Source organism: Nicotiana sylvestris, chromosome 11 (genome assembly GCF_000393655.2).
Source record: "Nicotiana sylvestris chromosome 11, ASM39365v2, whole genome shotgun sequence".
Classification (NCBI taxonomy): domain Eukaryota; kingdom Viridiplantae; phylum Streptophyta; class Magnoliopsida; order Solanales; family Solanaceae; genus Nicotiana; species Nicotiana sylvestris.
Genome location: NC_091067.1, coordinates 132,473,245 through 132,499,287, shown reverse-complemented (window position 1 = coordinate 132,499,287; position 26,043 = coordinate 132,473,245). Strand labels below are relative to the sequence as shown.

The following is a 26,043-nucleotide window of genomic DNA, read 5'->3' as shown; positions in this document are numbered from 1 at the left end:
GAATGCCGTCTTTTCTGCATCTTCTTCATCCATTAGAATCTGATGATACCCGGCATAGCAATCCACAAAAGATCCGATCTCACGCTTGGCACAATTATCGATCAAAATGTGGATGTTGGGTAGTGGGAAGTTATCCTTCGGACTTGCTTTGTTGAGATTGTGGTAATCGACGCATACTCTGATCTTGCCATCCTTCTTCGGCACAGGCACAACATTAGTCAACCAAATAGGATATCGGATGACCCGGATAACCTTTGCATCCAACTGTTTGGTAACCTCTTCTTTAATCTTCACACTCATATCAGTCTTGAACTTCCTCAACTTTTGCTTGACGGGGGAGAATACTGGGTCAGTGGGCAATTTGTGAACCACTAAATCAGTGCTCAAACCTGGCATGTCGTCATATGACCACGCAAAAACATCTTTGTACTCGATGAGTGCTTTGATTAACTCCTCCCGGATTTTTCGCTCGAGGTGGACACTTATTTTAGTCTCTCGGACATTGTATGTGTCCCCTAAATTGACGGCTTCCGTGTCATTCAAATTGGGTTAGGGTTTTTCTTCGAAGTGAATTAACTCCTTACTAATTTCTTCGAAGGCTTCATCCTCATCATCATATTCTGATTCGTAATCACAATCTACTTCTTGAACTATCATTTCGGAATCAGATTGATTTTTAAGACTGGGCTGAGAATTCCTTATGCACTCCATGTCATTAAGACCAGTATAAAGAGAACTGTACAGAAAAAGAAAAGAAGAAACAAAATTAAAATAAAATAAGGAATGAAGAAGAAACTTTTTATTTTATTGAATTACGGGATAACAAGGTTTCACACTTTGATGAACACAACAAAATAAAAGGAATCTGGACTACAACCCTGGAATAATCCAGACAACAGGAAGGAAAATCAGAGCCAACTACCAAGACTCCCTCCGAATGGGAAAAGGAGTAGCCATCCAATTGTTGATTTTTGCCTTTGGCCCCACAAACTGCACATCCGCCTTGCTGGACCCCTCCCCAACTTCTACCATGTTGATTTCGGTGAATAATCTTTCAAAGCCTTCATTTAAGTTTCCTTTTGCACCAATCCAAGGCCCTGTAACTTTGGATAGCAATTGCTTTTTGATGCTCGGCCTAACAAAAGATCTGGACAGGCGCGGGATTGGCTTGGGAAGGACCCAGACTCTTTTCTTCAATTTGCGTGCCCGTCTCACATCTGCCACTGTAGGCTTGAACCCCAACCCAAAGGTATCCAGATTTTTGGGCAAAAAAACCGGTTGAACAATACCCTGAAGATCAGCCCCTAAACCTTTGTCTAGCACAAACCCGTTTTTCAACATCTCCGAGGCTACCATGACAGTTGCAGCTACTATTTTGGGAAGTGGGATACTTTCACTCTCAGGAACTTTGTCCACTAAAACTGTATCGAAAACCTGGTAAACCCACGACCCCTTGTCATCATCAGTCTCTTTGAATGGTATGATGGCATCACTTACGACACTTGTATTGTCTTCCCCATGTACTACAATCTCTTGCCTATCCCACTCGAATTTGACCATCTGATGTAATGTAGAAGGCACTGCTTTGGCGGTGTGGATCCAGGGTTGCCCCAACAGAAGATTATATGACACTGCCACGTCTAACACTTGAAACTCCATGGTGAACTCGACCAGACCAATTGTTAATTCATGTATGATGTCACCTACTGTGTCTGTACCACCACCATCAAACCCTCGAACATAGATGTTGTTCTTGTGAATTCTGTCACCATCGACCTTCAGTTTGTTCAAGGTGGTCAAAGGACAGATATTGGCACTGGAACCATTATCAATCAGTACTCGAGTGACTACCGAGTCTTCACACTTCACAGTCAAATAGAGGGCCCTATTATGTTCTGTACCCTCCACGGGCAACTCATCGTCTGAAAAAGTGACCCTGTTGACCTCAAAATTCTTGTTTGCTATTTTCTCCAGATGGTTCACAGAGATCTTATCCGGAACATGGGCTTCGTTTAGAATTTTCATCAATACCTGGCGATGCTCATCTGAATAGATCAACAAGGATAACAATGAGATCTGTGCCAGGGTCTTCCTCAACTGCTCCACAATGGAGTAATCTTGCACCTTCATTTTCTTTAAAAATTCTTCCACCTCTTCCTCGGTAACTGGATTCTTTGTTGCTACTGGATTGGCCCTTCTTAACTCTGCGGGAGCAAAACACCTTCCCGAATGAGTTAGACCTTGGGCTTCACACACTTCTCCTTTGACTTCTTTCCCTTTGTAAATCACCGTCACCCGTTCATAATTCCAAGGAACAGCCTTGCTATTGATCACTGGAAGCTGAGTTACTGGTTTATAATAACAGGCCCTGTGCGAGCACCCTTCACGACCACAACAGGTTTACTTGCAACCCCTGACACTACCACTTTATCTTTCTCGGGTTTCACTGCAACAAGGCTCGATGACCCTCTCTCGTCTACCACATCTGGCTTATCATCTACCCCTCTCAACTGGACCACTGATTTCCCACTGGTTACTTTTTCCTTTGAGTTGGTTTCACTGGAATGGATCATCATTACCATCTGTGAGGGCTTCATAGGCTCCCCCTCTTTGTGTATCAACTCAATAATGTGTGTCTCATGGTGAGCTGGCAGTGGATTCTGATTAATATTTTGTGCTTCTGGTGCTTGAACCTCGATCCGATGAGTATCGATAAGCTCTTGCACAGCTATTTTCAACTTCTAACATTTCTCTGTATCGTGCCCTGGGGCCCCTGAACAGTACTCACAACTCACCAAATGGTCAAGATTTCTAGGGGAGGATTTGGCATTTTAGGCTCAATTGGATTCAACATGCCCAACTACCTCAATCTGTGAAAAAGACTGGTATATGATTCCCCAAGTGGAGTGAAAGTCTTTTGCTTCTGTGACCTCTCATTCTTGAGGGCTGGGTTTGGTCAGAAACCTGTCCCGGGGGATTTCTGTAGGCCCTTGGGGGTGGATATGTGTTTTCTGGAGCTGGGTAGGGATTTTGTGGAGATGGCGCACGCCATTGTGCGTGTGCCGGAGTTTGGGTATAGGTTTGTGCATGATGGACGGAAAAATGGGGATCTGGCGGTGGGTAGTAATGTTGTGGAGGGCTATATGGAGTATGGGGGTAATTTTGGTGGTAGGGTCGTGGTTGGCTATAGTAGGGTGACGGACCTCTAGATCCGAACCAGGCTTCGGACTCAATAGTCGTGACATCTTCTTTCTTCTTCTTCCCAAGTAACCCCCAGTGCCGCTTTGGATGGCCTGAGTGGTCTCCTTGATCGCTGAATATCTCATGATTTTGTTGGACCTAAGCCCCTTCTCGACCATGCCTCCCATTTTTACAACCTCGTTAAAAGACTTGCCAATTGCGGATACCAAATGACCAAAGTAAGTTGGTTCCAGAGCCTGCAAAAAGTAATCAACCATCTCGTTCTCTTTCATTGGGGGATCTACCCTTGCTTCTTGCTCCCTCCACCAGAACCCATACTCTCTAAAACTTTCACTGTTCTTCTTTTCCAGTTTGGTCAGAGACAGTCGGCCTGGAATGATCTCAAGATTATATTGAAAGTGACAAGCGAATGCTTGGGCCAAATCATCCCAGGTGTACCACCTGTTATGATCTTGCCTGGTGTACCATTCTAGCGCCGATCCACTCAAACTTTGGCTGAAATACGCCATCAGTAATTCATCTCTTCCGCCCGATCCCCTCATCTTGCTATAAAAACCTCTCAGATGAGCCACCAGATCGCCGTGTTCGTTGTACAAGTCGAACTTGGGCATTTTGAACCCTGCTGGTAGTTGTACATTCGGGAATAAACACAGATCTTTGTAAGCCACGCTTACCTGACCTCCTAGCCCTCTCATATCCCTGAAGGATTGCTCTATGCTTTTCATTTTTTTGAACATCTCTTCCTGTTCAGGATTTCTGACCATTTTTTCTGCTTTCTCCGGTAGGTCAGGATGTGGATCATATGGATAGGCTTCGGGTGCTTTAAAGGTGAGCTCCGGGGGATAATACTGGTTGTCCTGAGCTTGGCACACAGGTTCGCTCGGGGATTTATGGAGTGCAGCTGGAGGAGATGTCACAAAGACAGGGGTGATTGGCGGAGGAGGGTATGGAATTGATTTTGGTGGTGGAGCTTGTGGCATATGAGAAGTAGTGCCATGGTAGTATTGATAAATGGGAAAACCTGGATCGGTGGCGGGATGATCCTGAGACTGAGCTAATGGTGGGGTAAAAGCAGGGTAAGCTGGCGGTGATTGCCCTTTGGACCAGGCTTGGTACATTTCGGCCATCTGTTGCTTAAGCTTGAGCATCTCCTCTTTCATTTTGTAGACGTGCAACTCTTCTACCTCAACACTAGTGTCGACATCTGGAATAGATATGATTTCCAGTATTGGTCCCTTCGATCTGGTTTGGTAATGGTAATGTGCCAGTATCCTCTAAATAAACTAACTGCTTGAATTCTCTGGAAGTTGACAAACTTGTTAGTTTTCAGAGCTTAACACATATGCAATTACACGTTGGGATGCAATGCACCTAGGCAATTAACCATTTCTATCATGCATTTGCTTCGGTTACGTGCGTCATTCCGGCCTCTCATAATTGTGTCTCTTCCTTTATTCTATCATTCTTTATTATTATTTTTCCCATTTTCCTTCTTTTTTCTTTTTTTAGTGGTGGTCGAATCATATATAGATTGCCTACGTATCATGTCCCCGCATGAATCAGACCGTGCGTAGTTCTGGCCTATAAGTGCGAAAAGCAAAGAGATAATTTTTTGGAAATTTTCGATTTTTCATTAATAAATATTCTATTACAAACCAGACGCTTTTTGGAAAGGAAAATAACAGACTCGAAACCAAACCAAGTACGAACTCAATAACTACTGACAGACTCTGATGCGAAAGAAAGACAGACTCTAACAGACAACAGACTCTAAGAGAAAGAAAAATGCAGATTCGAACTATGAACACATTAGAGTTTTAAATTTGGGTGCCTGCGGGGCATCATTCGGCCTCGCCGCAGGCTTGGGTGTAAGGTCCTTTTCAAGCTGTTCCAATTCATACATGATTTGCTTCACAAATATCATCACCGCCGAGAAGAAAGTAGTGCGGGTCATGTCTTTACACACCCGACATTTCTTGGTAATAACATGAGTAATAGTCAGAATCTTGTCCCTGGTTCGGTCTTTCTCTAGGAGTAGGCGTTCTATGTGATCCCCTATAGCCTTCAAAACCCAAGAATCATGCAGATGTTGTTTCCATAGCTGCCGTAGTTCATCTTCCATGAAGGCCATTAGATTATAGCAGTGTTTACTTTCGGTTTCAAAAGCCTTGGCTTGTTTAGCCGCCTTGCTCTCTAGGTTGGTCACCTTCCTTTTTAGAATGACAATGGTCTTTTCATAATCTTTCCTTGCCTGCTGTAAGTACTGGGTGCACTCTTTTGTTCTTTTTGCCCATTGTGCCTGGATTGATGCTATGGTACCCTCAGATTGCTTCAAATCATTCCGGCACTCACTGATTTCTTTTTTCAACCTTTTTATTAACCACTCATCTGATCGACTCCTTTGTTGGTTGTCAGCATCTATCCTCATTTGTCGGATTTGGGCTTTCAGCGCCTCATTTTCTTGGGCCAATTTGTTCTTTTCTCCCTGATTGGCGTCAACTTGCAGACTATTTTCAAATCCCAGGTTTTTAATCTGTTTCTTTAGTTTGCCTATTTCTGCCCTGTAACTCTCTTCTTTAGCCAACCTATCCCACTGTTCTTGCGACGCCTTGACGAACTCCTGGAGATGAGGTCTTTTGGCCGGTCTCCCAAACCCGATTTCTTTCCTAAACCAAGCAAGGTATCCCGGCGAAACTTCACCCTTGGACCGATCACACACACATGTATTTGCTGTTAAGTATTGACACTCGCTCCAAATTTGTCGGACTGTCGCTTCATGAAACTGTCCGTTGGGCCCGATCTCGACTACGTGGCCACTAAGATCTTCATCTTTCGGAACTATTTGGAATCTCCCCAACTATCTCACTACTCGATACGGGGCATAGGTCTGAATACTCCTGAGTCCCATTAATAGGAAATGGGGTCCAGTGGCTGGCATGCATATGATTTCATCCACAGGTAGCCATCCAAACGTCCACTCTATTTGGCTTGTAGTGACGGAACGGAGGTGTGCTATCCATTCTGTGACCCCTTTTGGTAAGTTGAATCCGTCAATCATCGTAGAAAATTCCTCTATGCATGTTTTCTCTGTCGACCCATAACTCATAAATTGAGGACGACGACATAGGTGTTCAATCATCCACATCTGCAGCAACACATTGCACCCCTCAAAAAAGTTTCCCCCGGCTTTGCAGGCTGTGAGAGCGCGGAAGATTTCAGCTACTATCATGGGTGCGAGGGTACTGTTGGCCTGAGTGAGTAAAGTGCTGACAACCCCAGATACTCGTATGTCAATGTTCCCGTCTTTTCTGGGAAACACCAGGAGTCCCAGAAAGGCTACCATGAATGCAAAACACTTATGTTCTTCCCACTTAAGGCGGTTTCCTTTGCTACAGATTTTGTTTTCCGGCTTGTTGAACCCCCTTATGTGGCCATATCTGTTGTATATAAACCGCAAAGTACAAAAACCAGCTGCCAAGTCTGGATTGTGGACCCCTGCTTATTTTCAAAGAGTCTAGGAACCTGTGTACGGTTACGGCCCTTGGAGCGATCAGGTACTGGTGTCTCAGAGGAACCTTGGGACCCCCGATGTATCCGACTATTTCTTCCAATGTTGGGGTAAGTTCAAAATCCGAGAAGTGAAATACGTTGTGAGCCGGGTCCTAGAATGCGACCAAGGCCTTTATGACATCCCCCTAGGATTGATCTTCAGCAACCCAGTGAGGCCTCCCAGGTATAGATTGACTGTGTCACGCCCTGATTCGCCCAAGTCATCCCACCACATGTGCAACTCCAAAGGGATCTTGTTCACAATTGTTACGTGTAAATTCTGACTTGTGCTCATTCTGCACATTTATTAGGGTAGTTAAGCAAAAATCACGATTCAATCGACTCAAAGATAACATAGACACTTTTTTTTTCATTTAATATAAAACCCGGTTTCGCCAATACGGCCTTTCAGCACCTCGGGGTCGAAGATTTTAAGGCTGCGTCGGTTAATCGGTGAAAACCTAAAAATGACCCCAGGCGGCTGTTCTTGCAAAAATAGCCTTCCGGCGCCCTTTTAGGGACATTCAGCTATTTCTAGCAAAAATTGCGTCGCCCTAATTATTTTCAAATAAAATTTTAGTTCTTTTGGCTATTTTCGCAAAAAGTGAAGTTGGACCCGATGGGGGTTGCCTACGTATCTCACACCTTGTGAGAATCAAACTGGCGTAGTTCGGGCCGATAAAACAAACTTCTTTTGAAAACAAGACTCTTTTCATTGGCAAATAAAACTATTTTTTTCTCTTTTTTTTCTTTTCTTTTTTTCATTTTCTCAAAAATTTGGCAGAGTTTCGGCACTCTTTGGACATTGTTTTTTTTTTCAAACAGGCGATTAACTCTCTTTAACCCTCGTACCTCTATCTCTCTTTCCTCAAAATATTCAAAACTCGGTCAGCATGCAAGTCCGAAGCAAACAAATGCACAAGTAGCAAGTAAGATACATCAGGATGGTCTTTTGTCATTTTGGTACACCTGTCCTAGACAGACCCAACCCCTGTGTTGAGCCTCCAAAGTCAAATGCACGTGATGCAAACAAACATTCCTACTAGGGATCCGGCATGAAGCTGAGTTTTTCTAGGTTTATAACCTGGGTATTTGTTCTAGACTGTGTACCCGAGCGGACAACTCGAGTCGAGGAGGGGGCTACGTACCGGGAACCAAAAGGCCATCCGGCTTAGTAACTTGTCCGGCCTCTTTCTTATTTCAGGGTATGACACTAACATAATAGGGAGTCTCAACCAGTAAGCACATCCCCGGAGGTAAGAAGAGAAGGGTTTCAGCACAGTTTATATACAGTTCAGATAATATCAAAGCGGTAAAAGCATCACTTAGCACATTAGGCCCAAACATGTAACAATATTAGATAAAGCCAAATATAACAATTTATCTAAGCTCGAATTCTGAACCCTGAACCAGAGATTCTGGATTCGATCCCCAGCAGAGTCGCCAGAGCTGTCACACCTCCTTTTTCCCTACACCCTGCAAAGGGGCGCAGAGAGAGTTTTTTCAATTAAAGGACAATCGAAACGGGATTTATTATTTAATTCAGAGCCGCCACTTGGGAGATTTATGGTGTCCCAAGTCACCGGTTGAATCCCGAATCGAGGAAAAGATTGACTCTGTATTACAGTCCGCGAACCAGAAATCCGGGAGAAGGTGTTAGGCATTCCCGAGTTTCGTGGTTCTAGCACGGTCGCTCAACTGTTATATTCAGCTTATTTATCTAATTTTAATACATGTTGAACCTATGCACAAATTTTAACTTCAACCGCTTTTTATTTATTATTGTTTTTCAAGGAAAATTGCAACGTCACTAAAACAAATCTTGAACCACGTCACATAAATGCACCCGTGGTTTTTGACATATTTTAACTTCGTTGAGATTTGGATTTGGGTCACATAAATGCGCACCCGAGTTTAGGAAGGTAACCTCATTAAAATATGCGCCTAAAGAGACTAGCACATTATTATTTTTTGGGGAAGGCCGTGAAATCCGCTAAACATCCCATCCCGAATTCTAAGTATTTTATTGTAACCATTTATTGAGGACCCCAAAATTTGTGCATTTTATTTGGCGATGCCCGTCTCGTTTATTTTAGAAAGGTAAACCTAAAGCGATTGTGATTTTCTACTCCATTTATCTCTAATAACAAAATAAAAATCCTAATTAATGAGCATTATTTAGGAGCTATTACTTTGAACCTATGACTTCCAACTAAGTCAAACTCTCAACGGTTTTGGGGCCTCAAGGTCTGCCCAGGAACAAAATGGCCAACCTACCTTGACAAGTTGCTACGTGTATGAAGTCCGGGCTGTCTGTGAAGGACATTGAAGCCCAAACCGTCCGGTAGTGGACTGTTAAAGCCTTTAATTGTTAAATCAAACCAAGTTTTAACTCGAGTTAAATACACATACACTGAGATGCTACAAATTATTCAACATGCACTTGATGATTATGAAGATTACCTTACTTGCTTATCTATTAGTGAGTTCCTAATTATCACTATAAAGGGAAATCAGACGGGAAGCATGATTGGATTTGAGCAACAGTAATTACTAACTCAAACTAACAATATTAAACCAACACTCAATACTTAAAGGAATCATGAATTTAGAAATGGATTACTGAAGACTATTAGAACTGTTTATCGCCCTAGCGTCTGTTGATTATCAATTCAATGTCCAATTGCAAAACTATTCCTCATACAGATCCAAATTGCCCTACATTGATAACAATAGCTAGACCAAAATAAACTGCTAACTCCGGATTCAATATACGTCTCTAATTAGTTTAACAATCCTTAATCTAACAGTCCTAGATTTATCATTCAAAATAGTCCCATTTTTATTACAATAAACACTCAATCACTATACAGAGAACTACCTAACGTAACAAAATTATCAAAATAGAACTGCAATAGATATTCAACTTCAGTTTCATTTCACGTTTCCAACAGATGGAGCTACATCAACATAGGCTCGAAATATGTACCTAGAAGTTGAAGTATAAACCAAAAAATGAGGGGGGTCAATCAAACAGCAACAACAACAGGAATAAGCATCAATTTTCAACAGGTATCAGCAGCCAGAACTCAAATAGCAACAACAAACCAGTGTCAACCCAGAAATGAACTCAACACACTCAAATTTTACCCCAAAATTAATTGTAGAACAACAACAACAGCAGATACCCAAACAGACCTGACTGTACCACATTACCCTCAAAACTAAACCAAAAAAAAACTTTCTGAAGCTTTGACCACACTAAACCAGACTGCCTTTCAAAAGAACTCTCAAAAGTGATCTCTGAAACTTGAAGCAAAGAATTTTAAAACTGTTTATGATTCTCAGAGGGCTCGGGTTATCGACTGAGATTTTGACAAGTTAGTTAAGGTAATGAAACAGTAAAAGCTCTCTCAACTCTCTTCAGATTTTTTTTCTCTCTTCTCAAGTCTGCCCAAAAAGAAAAACCAGCCTCTCCAAAAAAAAAGCCCCCCATTTAACTCTGTCCAGACCCCTATTTATACCCAAACAACTGACCTTGCCAGCCCCCCAAGAGAACTTAGGCAGAATTCCCCACTAATTCTGCCCATGATCTTCTTTAGTACCCCACTAGTGTATGTTTTCCTCCCATTATCCCTTGTCCCTTTTTTTTAAAGTTTAAATAGGTATGAGCTCCTATTTCTTAATCCATTTCCTTTAAATCCTCCCCTACCATTATGTTTTGCTCCCCATTAACACTTAAACAATTCATTAGTTTAATGGTACTTTAGTACCCTACTGTTAGACCATTCAACTCAAACCAATTTCAAACCTTTTAAATCCTAAAATACCCTCCTAGAGTCCCTGAAATTACTGTCCTACCTCATCCCTTTCACTCTGTACCAAACCCTTCAGCTATAACCAGTTCAAACTATCAAATTCCTAACAACTGACTCCTAGCTCAAACTATACAGATTGCAAGACTTCAGATTTGAAAGACTAGTAGACCTCCTGACGACCAACTAGGCAGGTAATCGACAGCATGAATTGCAAGCAAAGGGAATCACACACTATAGAACAAGTTTTAATTCACAACAATTTTGACTAAACCCAACTACTCTCAATATGAGACTGCAATTAGATATGAGGCAAAGCAAGTGTCATGAAAAGAAACCTGATTAATAGCACAAGTCTAGATTCAAACAATCATGAACCATTTCCTAAGCATTAGGTCTATTGTACAGGCCAACATCACTGATTAAGGAATCACAATGACAAAGTAATTGGTAGCCTGAACTTAAACCAAACTAAACATACACAAATTAGACCAATTCTTGACAAATTCAACTCGCAAACTGGCCCAGATTTGGACCTTAGACTACTGACCATAATTCAAACGGGAAATTCATGCAAATTTATATAAGAGGAAGGGACAGAGTAAACAAACGGAACTGCAAGAGTGAACAATCAAAATTGGACGTAAAAAACTTACCCGAATCACAACTCGATAAAAAAACTCGAGGCTCTTCCCACTTTCAAGCCAAGACAGACTTTAACCATGTGTTTTCGAAGGAAAACAGCATGGCTAAAGTCAGTCTCTGGCCCAAAATTCATGGAACCTGGCCTGCCTAACTTCGATCTGGAATCCGAGCTACCCCACGATGATTTGAAAAGAGTCGATCAAGGATTCATGGTGAGGGGGTCCAGGAGATCACAGGGTGTGAGTTTGGTGGCATTTGAACGGATTAGGGTTTGGTTCGATTTTGATCTAAGATTTGAGGGGCTCGGGGGTGATTCGAAGAAAAATGAGCGTGGATTCGGAGAGGGGATGGTTTGGTGGTTCGCGTGTGTGATTTTCATGGCCATCAGAGCCGACGCCGCCGGGTTTTAAGGCGAAGGGAACGAGGGCGGCTAGGGTTTTGGTTAGGTCGTTTGGTTTGTCTCTGAAAGAGACGAAGGATGAAAATGAGGCGGGTGAATGGGTTTGGGGGTGTTTTGATATATTGAAAATAAGTTGATTAATCTGGGCCGTTGGATGATGGGATCCAACGGTCCAGATTAATTTACTTAAGCCAAACGGGGTTTTTTAGTAGTGATGGGGTCGGGGCGGGTATATGAACGGGTATGGGGAATGGGTCAACATGGGTTATGGGAGGGGTGACCTGGACCGTTGATCATGTGAGATCAACGACCCAGATTGAGCGTGACAAAAACAACGTCGTTTGGACGGTCGTATTGCCAGCCTAATTGGACCGGGTAAAAGGGCATCGATTTGGGCCTGTGGAACTTGGCCTGGTCCGAGTTTCTTCTCATCATTTTTTTCATTTTGTTTCTTTCCCTTTTAGACCAATTTTTCCAAAACCTAAAAAATCCTAAATTAAATTCTAAAAACCAAATTAACTTAAATAACATTAGATTAAGTACAAAATCACACAGTTAAACATAAAAATACAAAAATGCATATTTTTTATGATTTTCCAATTATTGCCGAATAATTTATGATTTAACTCTAAAAATTATAAAATTGAATCCTAGACGTATTTTTTTGTATTTTTCATTTTATATAAACCAATGATTAATTAATTCTAAAAAATGCAAGATTAATTCCTAAATGCACATGCAACACATATTTTTGTATTTTTTTTAATTAAGGTAGAAATAAACATGCACAGACAAAATACAAATAAATTACAAATAACATAAAACCATTTTATTTTGAATTTTTGGGAGTAGTTCTCATAGGGCAAAAATCACGTGCTCACACTCGTGACTTGTGACACCCCGGTTAGGGTTATGTTGGGTTGTACTTCCGTACTTTATTGGCATTATTCGCTACTTAGTATTGCTATACCATGTTTTAGACTGCTCTTATGTTATTTAACTGTTTAAAAAGTGAATTGGGTTTAATTGGCTGGGTTGTGTCTTCACGAGAGGCGCATCACGACCAGGATGAGGTTTAGGGTCGTGACAGGCACACACTTCTATCAAATAAAAGTGTCTAAATGGTCATTAGGTTAGTTTAAGTGTTCAAATGATCGTTGGGGACAACTTGAAGGGGCTACTTATGTATTTCGCTTTTTGAAAATTTTCGAAAATTTTAAAAACTCCAAAAAGCTGTTTTTCAAAATTTTCACTCAAACACTCATAAAACTTCAAAAACAACCCAAAATTATATTCATATCAAAACACAACTCTAAATTTCAAACATCATTTTCATTTGAAAAAGATTTTCACCATGTTTTGGAAATTTACAATTCTTATGTCCAAATGCCCACTTAAAGCTTGATGGCACAAGAGATGAATTCCCTTTGTCGGGAAATTAAATATTCATACAAGGTTAAATTTATTTGTACGTATAGTATGGCAGACATAACACAAGCTCTTATATATTTACGTTTTTATATTTTTAATTAGCTTAGTGTATAGGGTAAAATATGTTATGTTAAGTGAGTGCATAAGGGAGTGACATTTGGAGCGAGGACAGAGGATAGCTAAAACCGAAGATAATTATTCCGTCTGTTACCGAAAAAAATAATGCTCATAAAGATTAAATAAATACCTACCACCCGATAGTATTTAATAGAGAATATTCTACAACATTTAGTATATTGCCTGTTACAAAGAATTTGTCATTCATGCTCCCCATTAGACGTTTTTCAATGACCCTCATAATTGATATTAAAGAAGGGCATGATCCTAGGACCTTGTTTCCTAGGTACAACTATAAATAGTGAGCTTTATTATTATTGTAAATGACACAAATTTTTTCTCAAACTTACGCTATAATCTATTCAAAACTTTATAAAATTTTATCTTCTTGGTTTTTGATTTTATTATTGTTGTGCCCGAAAGCCCTGCTCCCGGAACTACTGTATCTTTACCTCAAGGCTAAGTATTGCATATTCATTCAATTCTCCTATTATTTCAGGATTAAATTAATTCACTTGTCTAGAAACCACGTATAAATTCAATTGTACTGTTTGACGGTTAAACATTTAGTGAATTATGATACTACCACGGGTTACACACATATTTAATTTAAGACGATAAAATTTTAAAAAATTATTTTAGTTTTTAAATTTCATGCCAAGTAAAATAAAGACACATAAATAAAAAAAGTTATTCATAATCCATAGACAAACTCTAGTAACATTCTGTTTGGATAATTGTTACCCATTATTTTATAATGTATTGTATTATATTGTACTATATTGTATCGTATCGTTTTATGAATACGATGTTTGGATAGATTGTATTGTTTGCTGTTGTTAAATTTATTTGCTTTGACTGTATCGTATTGTATTGTAATTGATAAGTTTACTAAAATACCCTCAATTGTTTTAAATATTAAGTTTATCAAGAATTACGCATAAAAATAATTTAAGAAAATCTATTTCTACTAATTTATCACCAATTATATCTTGTAAATAAATTAAGCAATTAAATTCATGCAAATTCTAACAAAATTGATGGAACAAGTTAATAATATTAAAAACAATAATAAGTAACACTCCATTCATAAGTAGATCATAATAATAAAAAATAAAAAATAAAATATTTAGTACACTTTGTTCAGAATTTAGATCATAAGTTATATTTTCCAACATGACATATAATCCATAACTTAAAGTACATAACATAATAGTTTTCGAACAACGTGACATATAATTTATAATGAAATATTCATATTCCATAAAATCCTTAGCAATTATATCATAAATAATATTACTCTAATTTCAATTGCCAAGTGAAAACAAGAGCAAAAACCTGAAAATAAGGTTAACTATCATTTAAAAAAAAAGAATGATGATAAAGAAACAAGAAGTTCAGAAGATAAATAATAATACTTAGTACACTTGAAAACAACCGCACTTGAAAACAACCAATAATGCAACTAATTGGAGATTAAAATAATTAAAATTGGAGTTAAAATCAAATTAGGAGAAAAAGAAAAAAGAAAAAAAGAAGAAGAAGAAGGCAAAACCTATTCTTTTTTACCTTTGGGGTTGGAGTTGGCAAAAAAAAAAAAAAAAGACAAAGACAAAGTGGGTCATAGGTTAGAGATTTTGAGTTAAAATGAAAAAAGGTAAAGGATAAAATAGAACTGTAGAGTAATAAGTTAGAGCATAATTGGAAAGAAAAATAGGAAATAATCCACCATATCAAATTGGTTGTTTTAAAAAATGAGACTTTTCATTAGGGATTTTTACCTAGCTATACTATATTAGAAACTTATTTACATATGTTCTCTATGCTTTGTAGTTTTTAATAAGTATCTAGGTTTTTCTTACAAATTATGTAGATTGCTCATTAAAAGGCTCTCACCCCATTATTAGTGCCTTCAATTAAGAGATTTAATTATATTCTTTTCTTTTTTTACCTCTCCTCTTCCCTCTCCTTTTTTTTTTACATCAAAATCCCTTAATCTACGCCTAGAATCTCTATCTTCTCTCTTCCCACCATTGCCGATAACTTTATATTATTAAAAAATTATCGACTGCATCGTTCTTTTGCTGGGAGATTGGACAACACTAAAAATGAAGAAACATTCAGGAACTGTATGATAGTTGTATCATAATTGATTTGAATTGTATCGGATACATCAATGCCTAAAATATAATTGTATCATACTTGTATCACAATTGTATCTAACTTGTATATGGTACATTAATACCCAAAATAATATCTGATATAATACTAATAAATTAATATATAATTATTATATATTTGTTATACAAACAGTGAAATTCGTCATGAACTCACAACTGCTCGTAACAATATACAATAAATATACAATTATCATACATTTGTAATACAATTCCTCCAACAATTACGATACATATACAAGTATAATACAATCACAATATATTTTTGAAAAATTGATACAATTATAATTTTTTTCTTTTTCAAGTTTCAATCACAACTCTACACTAAAAATCTAATATTATAATTATATTAGTATTGTATCAAGTATTATTTTGGATATTCATGTATCATATACAAGTCACATATAATAAAGATTTAGAAAGAAAGAAAACAAGATTCAAAACTTATCTACAACTTGATTCTAGAGCAATATTGCGAATTTCGTCTGTATTGTATCAATAAGAAACAAAGATTTTGAATGATTAGTAAGAAAGAGCAAAATTGGGTTTGAAAAGCTTTAGAAAAGGATAAGAATCGACAATTTTGGAGGGATAACAATGCCTATAAAAAAATAAGAAAGATTTTGGGTGATTATCAAGAGAGAGAAAATAATTTTGAAATCTTTTGGAAAAGGAACAAAATTTTAAATGTAGGGGTTATTGGAAATGAGGTGGGTGTCATGTAACTGATAGACTAAATTTAAGGGATCTTGAATTTTCTTCTTTTTTATGGTTTTGTATATAACTTGTAAAAATAGACATACAAAGTAATTAATAAGGAACCTAAATAAAGATGGTAAATAGGTTATTATTATAGTATAGCTAGGTAAAAACCCCTTTTTATTATTCTGAAATAATAAATTGAACAATATAATATAACCAATTTTAATTAAACCATCCAAATAAATATTATTTTTGGATAACAATGATCCAAACAAAGCTGTAAAGGTTGCATCTCAGCTTTTTTTGGGGTAAAAATGATACAGTCGGTTTGTATCCGAGCTTCAGCTCTGCAATTGCCACCCATTTACTCCCACTCCCTCAGGCAATCTCTATTTCTCCACATTTTCCTGTTTCTCAATATGCCCATGCTCTATCATATGTACCATAATTTGCTTACTTTGTGTTTGTAGAAATGTCGCAACAGCTGACAGCTTTGCAATTGACGCTCAAAACCTTAGCTATTCAGTTGTCTCCAGACAGGGGAAAGTGCTTCCGATTCTAAAGGATTGCTCACTGAAAATTCCCTCTGGGCAATTCTGGATGCTTCTTGGACCCAATGGCTGTGGAAAATCAACCCTTTTAAAGGTAAACCCTCTAAATTGTGTATGTAAACTGTGCAAAATTTTGTATCTTCTAGTAAGGCTGGTTAGCGTTACGGGATTTTGGGTTTTGTTCTTTTTGGGGTGAAATTATCCCAGATATTAGCAGGTTTATTGAGTCCAGATGATGGGTTCTTGTCTGTGGAGAGGCCAAGGAGCTTTGTGTATCAGAACCCTGATCATCAGGTGTGTTTGCCGAGCTCAAAAGTTTCCATTTTTATCATTTATATTTGTCATTAGATGGCAATGCTTCCTAATCCTTTGTCGTATTCAGATTTGTGCTGATTTTGTGGATTAAATTGGACGATTAAGCAAGAATATTTGCAATCCCATATTGTGTCAATGACTTTTAAATTGTTGATAATGAAAGAATGGTCAGATTTATGGTGCAAAACTTGAGACTTTAGATACTTATCACAGCAACAATAACTACTACTGCACCTCAGTTCAAACCTAGTTGGGATCACCTATATGAATCCTCACTATATCCGATATTTTAAGCAATAATATAGGTTTGTTTTAATAATTGAGGCTTGGTATTTCATGGAACGATTGCAAAAGAATGTATATCATAAGGGGCACCGAGGTGTTGCCTAACGTCAATAATTGGGTGAAAACCATGAGAGACAAGGGTTGAAATCCTACCAGAGACAAAGAGTTTGGTGATTTTTTCCCATTTGCGTAAGCCTTATAGGCTAGAGTTGCTATGCTGGTGCGAGGTACATGAAGGTAACATGTACCTGGTGTTGCCGAGGTGTGCATAAGCTGGCTCGGGTACCACCTTTATAGAAAAAAAAAGAATGTAAATCATAATGGAACAGCAGAAGATTGAATGCTTCATCTTGTATAAGCTTAATTCCAAATTAGAGAGATCAACTCCACTTGATAGTGATCCGATTAATCTAATTAAGCTTTTGAGTTTCTTTCTTCGCTTGAACTATATCTCAATCGAGTTTAGATTTGGCAAAAATTATCATTTCCGAGTGTTTTTCCATGCTTTTTGCGTCATAAGGACTAATACTTTTTAATAGAACTTCTGTTGTAGATCTATAGTAGGCAGAATCTGAAAAAAATTCTTTAGCTTCTACACGAATTCTGGTTAAGTCTGTAACTCTATATGACCATTACTTTGGGTAGATGCTGCAGTTTGTACTTTGTACAACTTTGGAAAACCTCTAGGATATGTGGTAGCGAAGTCCACATCATTTTGGCATTGCACTCATGAGTCATTCAATAGCGCACTCCTCTGTCATTATTCCAAGTCTGCATTTTATTCTTTGAATTGGATTTATGATGCTACAGAGTGCCATCTCTATAGAGTTTCTCTTACATTGATCCCTTTTCCTTTTGTGCGGTAATGTACAAGGACTCTATAACATAGCCTCATATGCTTTTGCTATGATAAATTCAGGAGGTCTCTGCGAAATAGATGATGTGCTTGGTAGGGCAAAGCAGGGAGCTAAGTTTGCCTTTTAAATGTTTTCTTAGTTTGGCTGGATGGTTTTATACCTAAACCTACAAACTGGCTTTGATATGAAGTGGACATTCCACGGCCATGTATTAAGAAAGTTATTCTGCTCTTCGCTCTTAAATGTATGGCTTCTTTATTTCTTGTGCTTACAGGTTGTGATGCCTACGGTGGAAGCTGATGTTGCTTTTGGTCTTGGTAAATTGAACTTAACACCAGCTGAGATTAGGACTAGGGTGGCAAGAGCTTTGGATGCAGTTGGGATGTCTGAGTATTTGAAAGTATGTTCTTCAGATATGATTTCCTGGGTTCCTAACAGGTCAATATAAAACTGAACTGCTCTCACGTCTGTGCTTTTGTTTACGCCGTGCAGAAACCAGTTCACACTCTTAGCGGTGGTCAAAAACAAAGGGTTGCTACTGCTGGTGCTTTGGCTGAAGCTTGCAAAGTTTTGTTACTTGATGAACTGACTACTTTTTTGGATGAAACTGATCAGGTATAATCTGATTCAATTCTTATGTCACTTTGTAGCATCTAATCTTTCACTTGTTGGGTAAATCACATGCATGACCTACCAATCTAAAAACCGCATGCCCTTGCCGAAATGAATAAATGATGAAATATATATCTTCCGAGGAACGTGCATCGAGAAATTTAATGAAGAGTATTCCACCCCCTCCCCACACCACAAGAAACTATTGGAGGTATATCAAGGATGTATGCTGGTATCAGATGACAAAAACACTGCAATTCAATGCTAGTTGGTCGCCTCAACCTATTAGCCTGCTATTCAACTGTTGAAACTGTCCAACAAATAGGTCTTAAATGGCATTTTCTTGAACTGAAACTACTCAAAATTATTGTTTAGTGAAGTCCCAAGTACAGCAGATGTTCTTAAATTCGAAACTTTGGCTCATGGTGAACAGAGAGAGGTAGCATCCTCTTAGTGTCAAATATGTTAAATGGCATCAATATATACATCGAACTACCATTTGAAACATCGGGCAAAGAAATTTTTTTTGGCAAGGTGGAAAGTAGTTTGACTATACTAGTATTCTTCTTAGGTTGATGACTTGCCTTCTCTGCATGATGTGCTTATTCCTTTCTTTGTTCTGTGTTCTTCATGTATTCCTTTTTCCCTTGGGCTTTTGTGTTGGCCGGAAGAGGAAGGAAATTTTGAAAATCACTATGAGTTGACATTTGATTTTTAGCGAGGAGAGACTTTAATCTGGATTGGAATAGATCAATTTCACAGATTGAAGTTCTTTCTCTCTTTCAACTTTTGCTAGATTGGAGTAATAAAAGCAGTGAGAAACTCCATGGATACATCTAAAGAAATTACAGCTTTGTGGGTGACCCATCGTTTGGAAGAACTAGAGTTTGCAGATGGTGCAGTTTACATGGAAGATGGAAGAATTGTCCGGCAGGGTGATGCAACTAGTATAAGGAATTTCATTGAAAACAAACTGGTATCTTATGTAATCCAAATAAATTTGTAACCACTTTTTCCTCGAGGAATCTTGTACATGTACATAAAAGAGTGTATGATGATGCTTTCCAGAGAGCAAATACTACTACTACAACAACAACCCAGTAAAATCCCACTCAGTGGGGTTTGGAAAGGGTAAATTGTACGCAGACCTTACCCCTACCCCGGAGGGATAGAGAGGCTTTTTCCGGGCAAATACTATGTTATATTTTTTTATCCCCTTGCCAGTTATGCAAGATGTAGTTCCTTTTCAGGTCTTTTGAGGGTCAAATATTTGAAGGACTAAAATGCATTTGTGTTTCTGAGATTAAACTGTTTGACGAGGATCTCAATTGTCCATTTCAACATGACATTGCGGTGTTCTGAGGCGAGTCTGGAATTACTAGAACATAGGTGCACCACCAAAGAAAGTGCAAAAAAGTATTAAATGAGAATTGATTTCTATTCCTCTAGGTAAATAACTCGGTATTTAACCAAGTGCACCATTCAATATTTTTGAAGTATGGGGCCAGCAAATAATACATGTACATAAAATAACTAGTTTGGTGGAGCGACTATGAGTTCACATAATCCATATTTTGTCAGTGAACAATACTTTGCCTATTATTTTACTTTAACAGTTTAGTGATGTCCGAAAATTTCCAAAAAAAACTTAGCTGAATTTGTGTGATAACTTTTTTGTTATGATCACACAGGATGATTTGACATTATTTTTACTAATACTAATCAAGGATTCAAGATTGTCCAATAGTGATTGGATTATGCTTTAGAGAAGGCACATACAACCAAATCTACAGTTAACACTTCCACTCAAAATTGCTTAGGTGAACTATTGTTGCTCAAGGATGCAAATATTGTCGAGAAGTGAATGGATTTTGTATTGCAAAAGGCATATATCAACAATTCTATAATGGACCCCTGTCTCTCAAGATTCCTATATAATGTGCATATTGTATCATTTGACATACAAATTATAATCTCCATGGGTAAAGAAATCGCAGCAGCCATCTTTGTCCTCCTCCTTTGTTTTGCTACTTCCACAGCTCAAACTCGCGTCGGTGGCATTCAAGAGGCTTCTAAGATGATTAATAATCGTTTTGGTAACGTTGTAAAGAAGACTCCTATAGCGAGTGGATATCTCAGGAGACTGCTGAAAATAATGGTGGGAATACTCAGGAGGAGGCTTACCTGAAACCTAAACTTCACTAATTTGATCACAATGCATCTGAAGTTGCAAGAAGTAACTGAAGACTTTGGTTGTGTTTATAATTTCTAATAAATCCAAATTTTGTCTATAAATAATTGTCATGTTTCAATTTCGAACTCATGCAAAATGTTGTTGGTTACATTAGATTTAATTATGTTATATACATATATTAAGGTGTATGCTTTTAGATAAAAGATGGGTATCTAGAATTTAAGTTTTATGCTCGTCAAATTGAAGATTTTGGTGCGATGTGGCTGTTAGTAAACAACATCCCTTAAGCATATTCCAGTGAACTTAATCTGTTTTCTCTAAATCAGTTTAGAGATTTTGCTTAACCAAATTAATCTACAGTTAGGTAAGCAGTAGTTCTCACTTCTCAGGTTTGACTGAATGATCAGCAAGTTTTCTCGCAACCTTTTCTAAGTTTGGTGCTGCGAGGTGTACTGAATTATGAACCAGAACAGCAAAGAAATAAGGAAATGTTTGTAATTTTCTAAAAACAAATAGTATTAACTAATCTGGACCATATAGAAAATGGTCAAGCTCATATGTTTCCAAATAGTAAAAAATTTAAAGCGATCAGCTTCATTTGGTATAATCTAAAGTACGTAGTCAGTCTCTAGTATAATGTGTAAGTTTTGGTTAAAGAAGTAATATGAAGTTAAAGGTTGAGAAAAATATTACTTTCATCTAAAAGTGAGAGAAGTTATTTTTCTCCTTATTCTAGAAAGTATTTTCCATTTTTTTTTAACGCAATTAAACACTAGAAAATGACTCAAGAAATATTTTTTGTCATACCAAACACTTCCTCAGTTTCCCACTTTCTAATGATACTCATAAAGAAGCTGAGGAACAGTTAGAATTTTCCTTGTTATCGAGTACCTTCATTCATATCATTTATTGGTACACTATCTTCATTCATATCAGCACAAAGGAAAAAAATTAATAAAAAGAAAAAAGAAGAAAATTCTTCATTCATACCAGCATAAATAAAAAAATTAATAAGAAGAAAAAACAAGATTAGAATTTAGCTTAGTTTGGGTATCTACACGAGTAAGATTTGAAGAATAGTAACCAACTGTAGAGATCATGGATTGGGTCGAGATGATCAAGAACAACAATAATATATCCAGTGTAATCTTACAATTGATGTTTAGGAGGGTAGAGAGTATTATTCCTGTCTTGTACAGATAGAAAAACTATTTTCGAGAGACACTCGGCCGAAGAACTGAAATGATATAATTGAAAGCTTCATTTTTAAGTATGCAGCAAAGAAATCATGCCCTACAAAAATTATTTGTTCACACAAGTGTAAGCTAAGCAATCATAGAAAACTTTAGTAGTAGTAGTAGTATCCACCTCATTTTAGATCTCTATGTTCCTGCCTTTCCAAGCAAACTATCAGCTACAATAGTTCCTTAACCTCCACCTCAGCCACACCTTTCCCATTCCAACTCTCTCTTTCAAGATTTAATGGTCAGTCAGTCTTAAAAGGAATGTGGAGATTTTTTCCTTTTTGTAACCACTGCAATTGTAACTTCCCACCAAACTTCAATGTTAAGGAATGCCATAGTATTACTTCCTCCATTCCGCTTTGTTAGACATTATTTCCTTATTAATTTGTTTCAAAATAAGTGGCGCATTTCTATTTCTTAACGAGAAGCTTTTATAACATCTCAAATATTTACGACAAATTTAAAATCACAAATTTCTAAGCCTTAAAGCAGTCACACAAATGTTATGGTTTATTTAAGACAATAAATTTTGAAAGTTTTTTTTTTTTTTTTTTAAAACCGAATGCAAACAAATTGAAAGAGAGAGAGAGTAGAATTTACTCATATTTACCGATAGCATAAACAAAATTCACATGATTTGTATACTTATGTACCTGATTGCTTGACTCATATATTTTCAATGGTGGATGCAACTTTTGTGTTGCGGGTTTCCGATACGAAAAATTAATAAATATTAAATGTTAACCTATAATTTCAAAAGTAAAATGCAATCAACTTAAAAAATTTAAAGGTCAATCGAACATAATATTAGATTTAATTCTAAAACCGCTTATGTATATTTTCTTGTCATGGATCAATTTATTAAAGACGATTACATATAATAATCTTTTATGTAACTTGATAATGTATTAGAAGTTTTAAACTAGTTAGATGTAGTAGTAATTTGATAAGAACTATAATGCCTTCTCCCCCTCACCTAACACATTCTTTCCTATCCATAAAAACCCTAGTCTTCTCCTCTATTAGCAAACCACATCATTCTCCTTTCAAAGTTCAAACTTCCCTACTCCATATTCCAACCATTCCATTCTTGAAATATGAAACACCATATTTTTTCATCTCTTTCGCTCCTTTTACTTATCCTCCAATTTTTCACCTTAACCCAAGCTCAAACTGCTACAGCCCCAGCTCCCTCTGGACCAACCAATATAACAAAAATACTAGAAAAAGCTGGCCAATTCACCACTTTAATCCGACTAATGAAAGTCACACAAGTTGGTGATCAAATTAATACACAACTCAACAATTCTAATCAAGGAATGACTGTTTTCGCACCAACTGATAATGCATTTTCTAACCTTAAATCTGGCACTATAAATTCTTTAAGTGCTCAACAGCAAGTTCAGCTAGTGCAGTTTCATGTTCTTCCAAATTTTATTTCTATGACTCAGTTTCAAACTGTGAGTAATCCGTTAAGAACACAAGCCGGAGATGCTAGTCCGGGAGAGTTTCCGTTAAATGTGACGACTTCCGGCAACCAAGTGAATGTATCCACCGGTGTTGATGATGCTACTGTGGCTAACACAATTTACACTGATGGTCAGCTTGCAGTTTATCAGGTTAGAATTGTTATTACGAAAACACACACACACCAAGGGTGTGTTTGGTAGGAAGAAAATCTTTTCCCCCAAAAGGACAAAAAATGACATTTTTCACTTTTGGACGGAAGTCATTTTTTATTACAAGTATTTTTTACTCCCCGAGCAAACATTGGAAAATATTTACCATGAAAAATATTTTTTAGGCAATAAGTCATTTTTCCCTGAAGATGTTCTGAAAAAATAATTTCTGTCATATCAAACACCGCCAAGAGTAAAATATTGATAGAAAAAAATAACTCGAAAATGTTAACCGACTTATACATTTTAAGAACTAAATTAACTCTTCACCATTGAATCTACACAAATTTGGTTGTAGAATGTAAAGTTCACATTGAAATTTCAAAGAACTTATCAAGTTGCATATATCCAAATTCTTCACTTATGTTAAAATCAATTTTTGTAGATTTCAATGTTAGTAACTTAGTATTACATCTTCGACAATAACTATTTCAATTCTCATCTTCTAATTATCTTCTTGACAGGTTGATAAAGTGCTTCAACCTTTGAGTATATTTGCTGCTCCTGCTCCAGCAATGGCGCCCGCTCCGGCTTCATTGAAGTCAAAGAGGAAGTCTCCGGCAGCCTTAAGCCCTAGCTCCGGCAATGATGACTCGCCGGTAGATGATTCCGGTGCTGAGAGCATTGCCATGCATGCCATGGCTGTGTTGGTTATTGGAGTTTCCTTGTTTGTATTTTGGTTGTAACTTTAGATATTGGACGGTGAAGATTGCTCGTGATCGTACTATTTTGAAGAGATGATGATTTTTCAACGGTTGTGATACGTCAAGTGATTGCTTTGAATAATTACCATTCCTTTCCTACCATGCATTCTTTTTCTTTTCCCCCTATTTTTTTCATTTTCATTTTGAGTATTCAGCCATATTGTAAGATAAAAATGAATTTTTGAAGTGTCTACGATTATACGTACTTCATTTATTTTTTAAATAATTTGCCTTAATGTTTCTCCTCAAAATCGTATTGCCATTATTTTTGAAATGGGACGGGTACGTCAAATTTCTTGCTAACATTAGTGTATTTTTAAGGAGATCTATCTATGTATGAATTTCTGCTTAAATATTAGCTTGATTTTTTTGGACCTTAAAGACAGCCAAAGACACTTCGTACTAAATATTGAAGCAAGTTGTTTAAGGCTGAACACATATGTGGCCCCGTAAACTTGCATACTTTTCATTTAGATACCTAAACTAAGAATTGTATCTATTGAACACTTGAACTTCACAAAACATGTCTATTAAACACAAAATGTTGACATGACAAAGTGAGTGTCTTACACTTTCAGAGGGGAAATTGATAAGAAGAAAGCGAGAGTGATCAAATAGAAGCAAGATCGATAAACAAAGTGAACAAACACATTTTTCCGAAGAAAAAAAAACAACAAATAGATTCATCCGAAGGTGCTGAAACATTTACACGGAAACAAGATAACTAAACTAATTAAGATGAAAACAACAATTACAAGATGTTTTCACTTCTATTTCCACCCACTTCTTTCCTTGGTTCTTGGCTATTTCTTTATTTTTCTGTTTATATTTCTCCCAGCAACACACCATCAGAAACCAAAAACCCACATAAATGTTTCAGTTTCCATGGCCACTATAGGGTGTAGTTAGAGAATTTCTTGTTAAGTGTTAAAGGGTTTTGCATTTGAGGAATTTTAATCACCACGACCGACAGAGATTGAAATATGCTTTTCTTGAGCCGAGGGTCCAGCAGAAACAACCTCTCTACCTACACAAGGTATGGGTAAGATTTATACATTACCCTCCCCAGACCCCACTTGTGGGATTACATTGGATTTGTTGTAGTTGTTGTTGACTGACGAAAATGGAGCAGTGTTGACTGTGGGGTTAATCGATGAGGAACAGGTAGGAGTTAAGACTGAGTTTTGCAACGACGAGGAATGTGGTGGTTATCGGAGACTAAAATGATCTTGAGTTTGATTGGATGAATTTAAGTAGGAAAGGATGGAATTTGGGAGTTTATCTCTCCAAGCTTTTGCTGGACCAGAACTTTTCCTCCAAAAAGTAGCAGGTCGACATTTTCCTAGAGTTATATCTGATGTGTTAAGTTAAAATGGTGGAATGTTTTAATTGGTTAACTCTCCAGTCTCCACAAAGGAGGCGTTTGGCGAGACGCTCCAAGATTGGGCCAAAAACTGTGCAAGATGTGCCTAATAGACACAATTTTGCTTGAGTTTAGGTGTTCAATAGGTACAACCCTTAGTTCAGATATCTAAATGAAAAATGGGGCAAGTTAGAGGGTCGTG

At 37.4% G+C, this 26,043-nt stretch overlaps 2 protein-coding genes across 2 annotated transcripts; both read left to right on the top strand.

Annotated features, from left to right (window-relative positions):
* The first annotated feature begins 16,246 nt into the window (after positions 1-16,246).
* LOC104235007 (ABC transporter I family member 10-like) lies at positions 16,247-19,869 on the top strand. The gene is made up of 6 exons (XM_009788675.2): positions 16,247-16,419; positions 16,508-16,682; positions 16,796-16,882; positions 18,320-18,445; positions 18,538-18,660; positions 19,454-19,869. Exons 1-6 carry the CDS (start codon positions 16,352-16,354, stop codon positions 19,661-19,663), a joined length of 789 nt encoding a protein of 262 aa, XP_009786977.1. The 5' UTR covers positions 16,247-16,351; the 3' UTR covers positions 19,664-19,869.
* A 3,167-nt stretch (positions 19,870-23,036) lies between these two features.
* On the top strand, positions 23,037-24,683 carry LOC104235006 (fasciclin-like arabinogalactan protein 11). Its single transcript, XM_009788674.2, has 2 exons — positions 23,037-23,714; positions 24,239-24,683. Exons 1-2 carry the CDS (start codon positions 23,193-23,195, stop codon positions 24,458-24,460), a joined length of 744 nt encoding a protein of 247 aa, XP_009786976.1. The 5' UTR covers positions 23,037-23,192; the 3' UTR covers positions 24,461-24,683.
* The last annotated feature ends 1,360 nt before the right edge of the window (positions 24,684-26,043 follow it).

Bases quoted from the DNA above. Each gene is read 5' to 3' on its own strand.
- LOC104235007 (XM_009788675.2), top strand. From the start codon at position 16,352: ATGATACAGTCGGTTTGTATCCGAGCTTCAGCTCTGCAATTGCCACCC. The intron at 16,683-16,795 runs GTAAACCCTCTA...AAATTATCCCAG, and splicing joins GAAAATCAACCCTTTTAAAG to ATATTAGCAGGTTTATTGAG. The intron at 16,883-18,319 runs GTGTGTTTGCCG...TTGTGCTTACAG, and splicing joins ATCAGAACCCTGATCATCAG to GTTGTGATGCCTACGGTGGA.
- LOC104235006 (XM_009788674.2), top strand. From the start codon at position 23,193: ATGAAACACCATATTTTTTCATCTCTTTCGCTCCTTTTACTTATCCTC. The intron at 23,715-24,238 runs GTTAGAATTGTT...TCTTCTTGACAG, and splicing joins GTCAGCTTGCAGTTTATCAG to GTTGATAAAGTGCTTCAACC.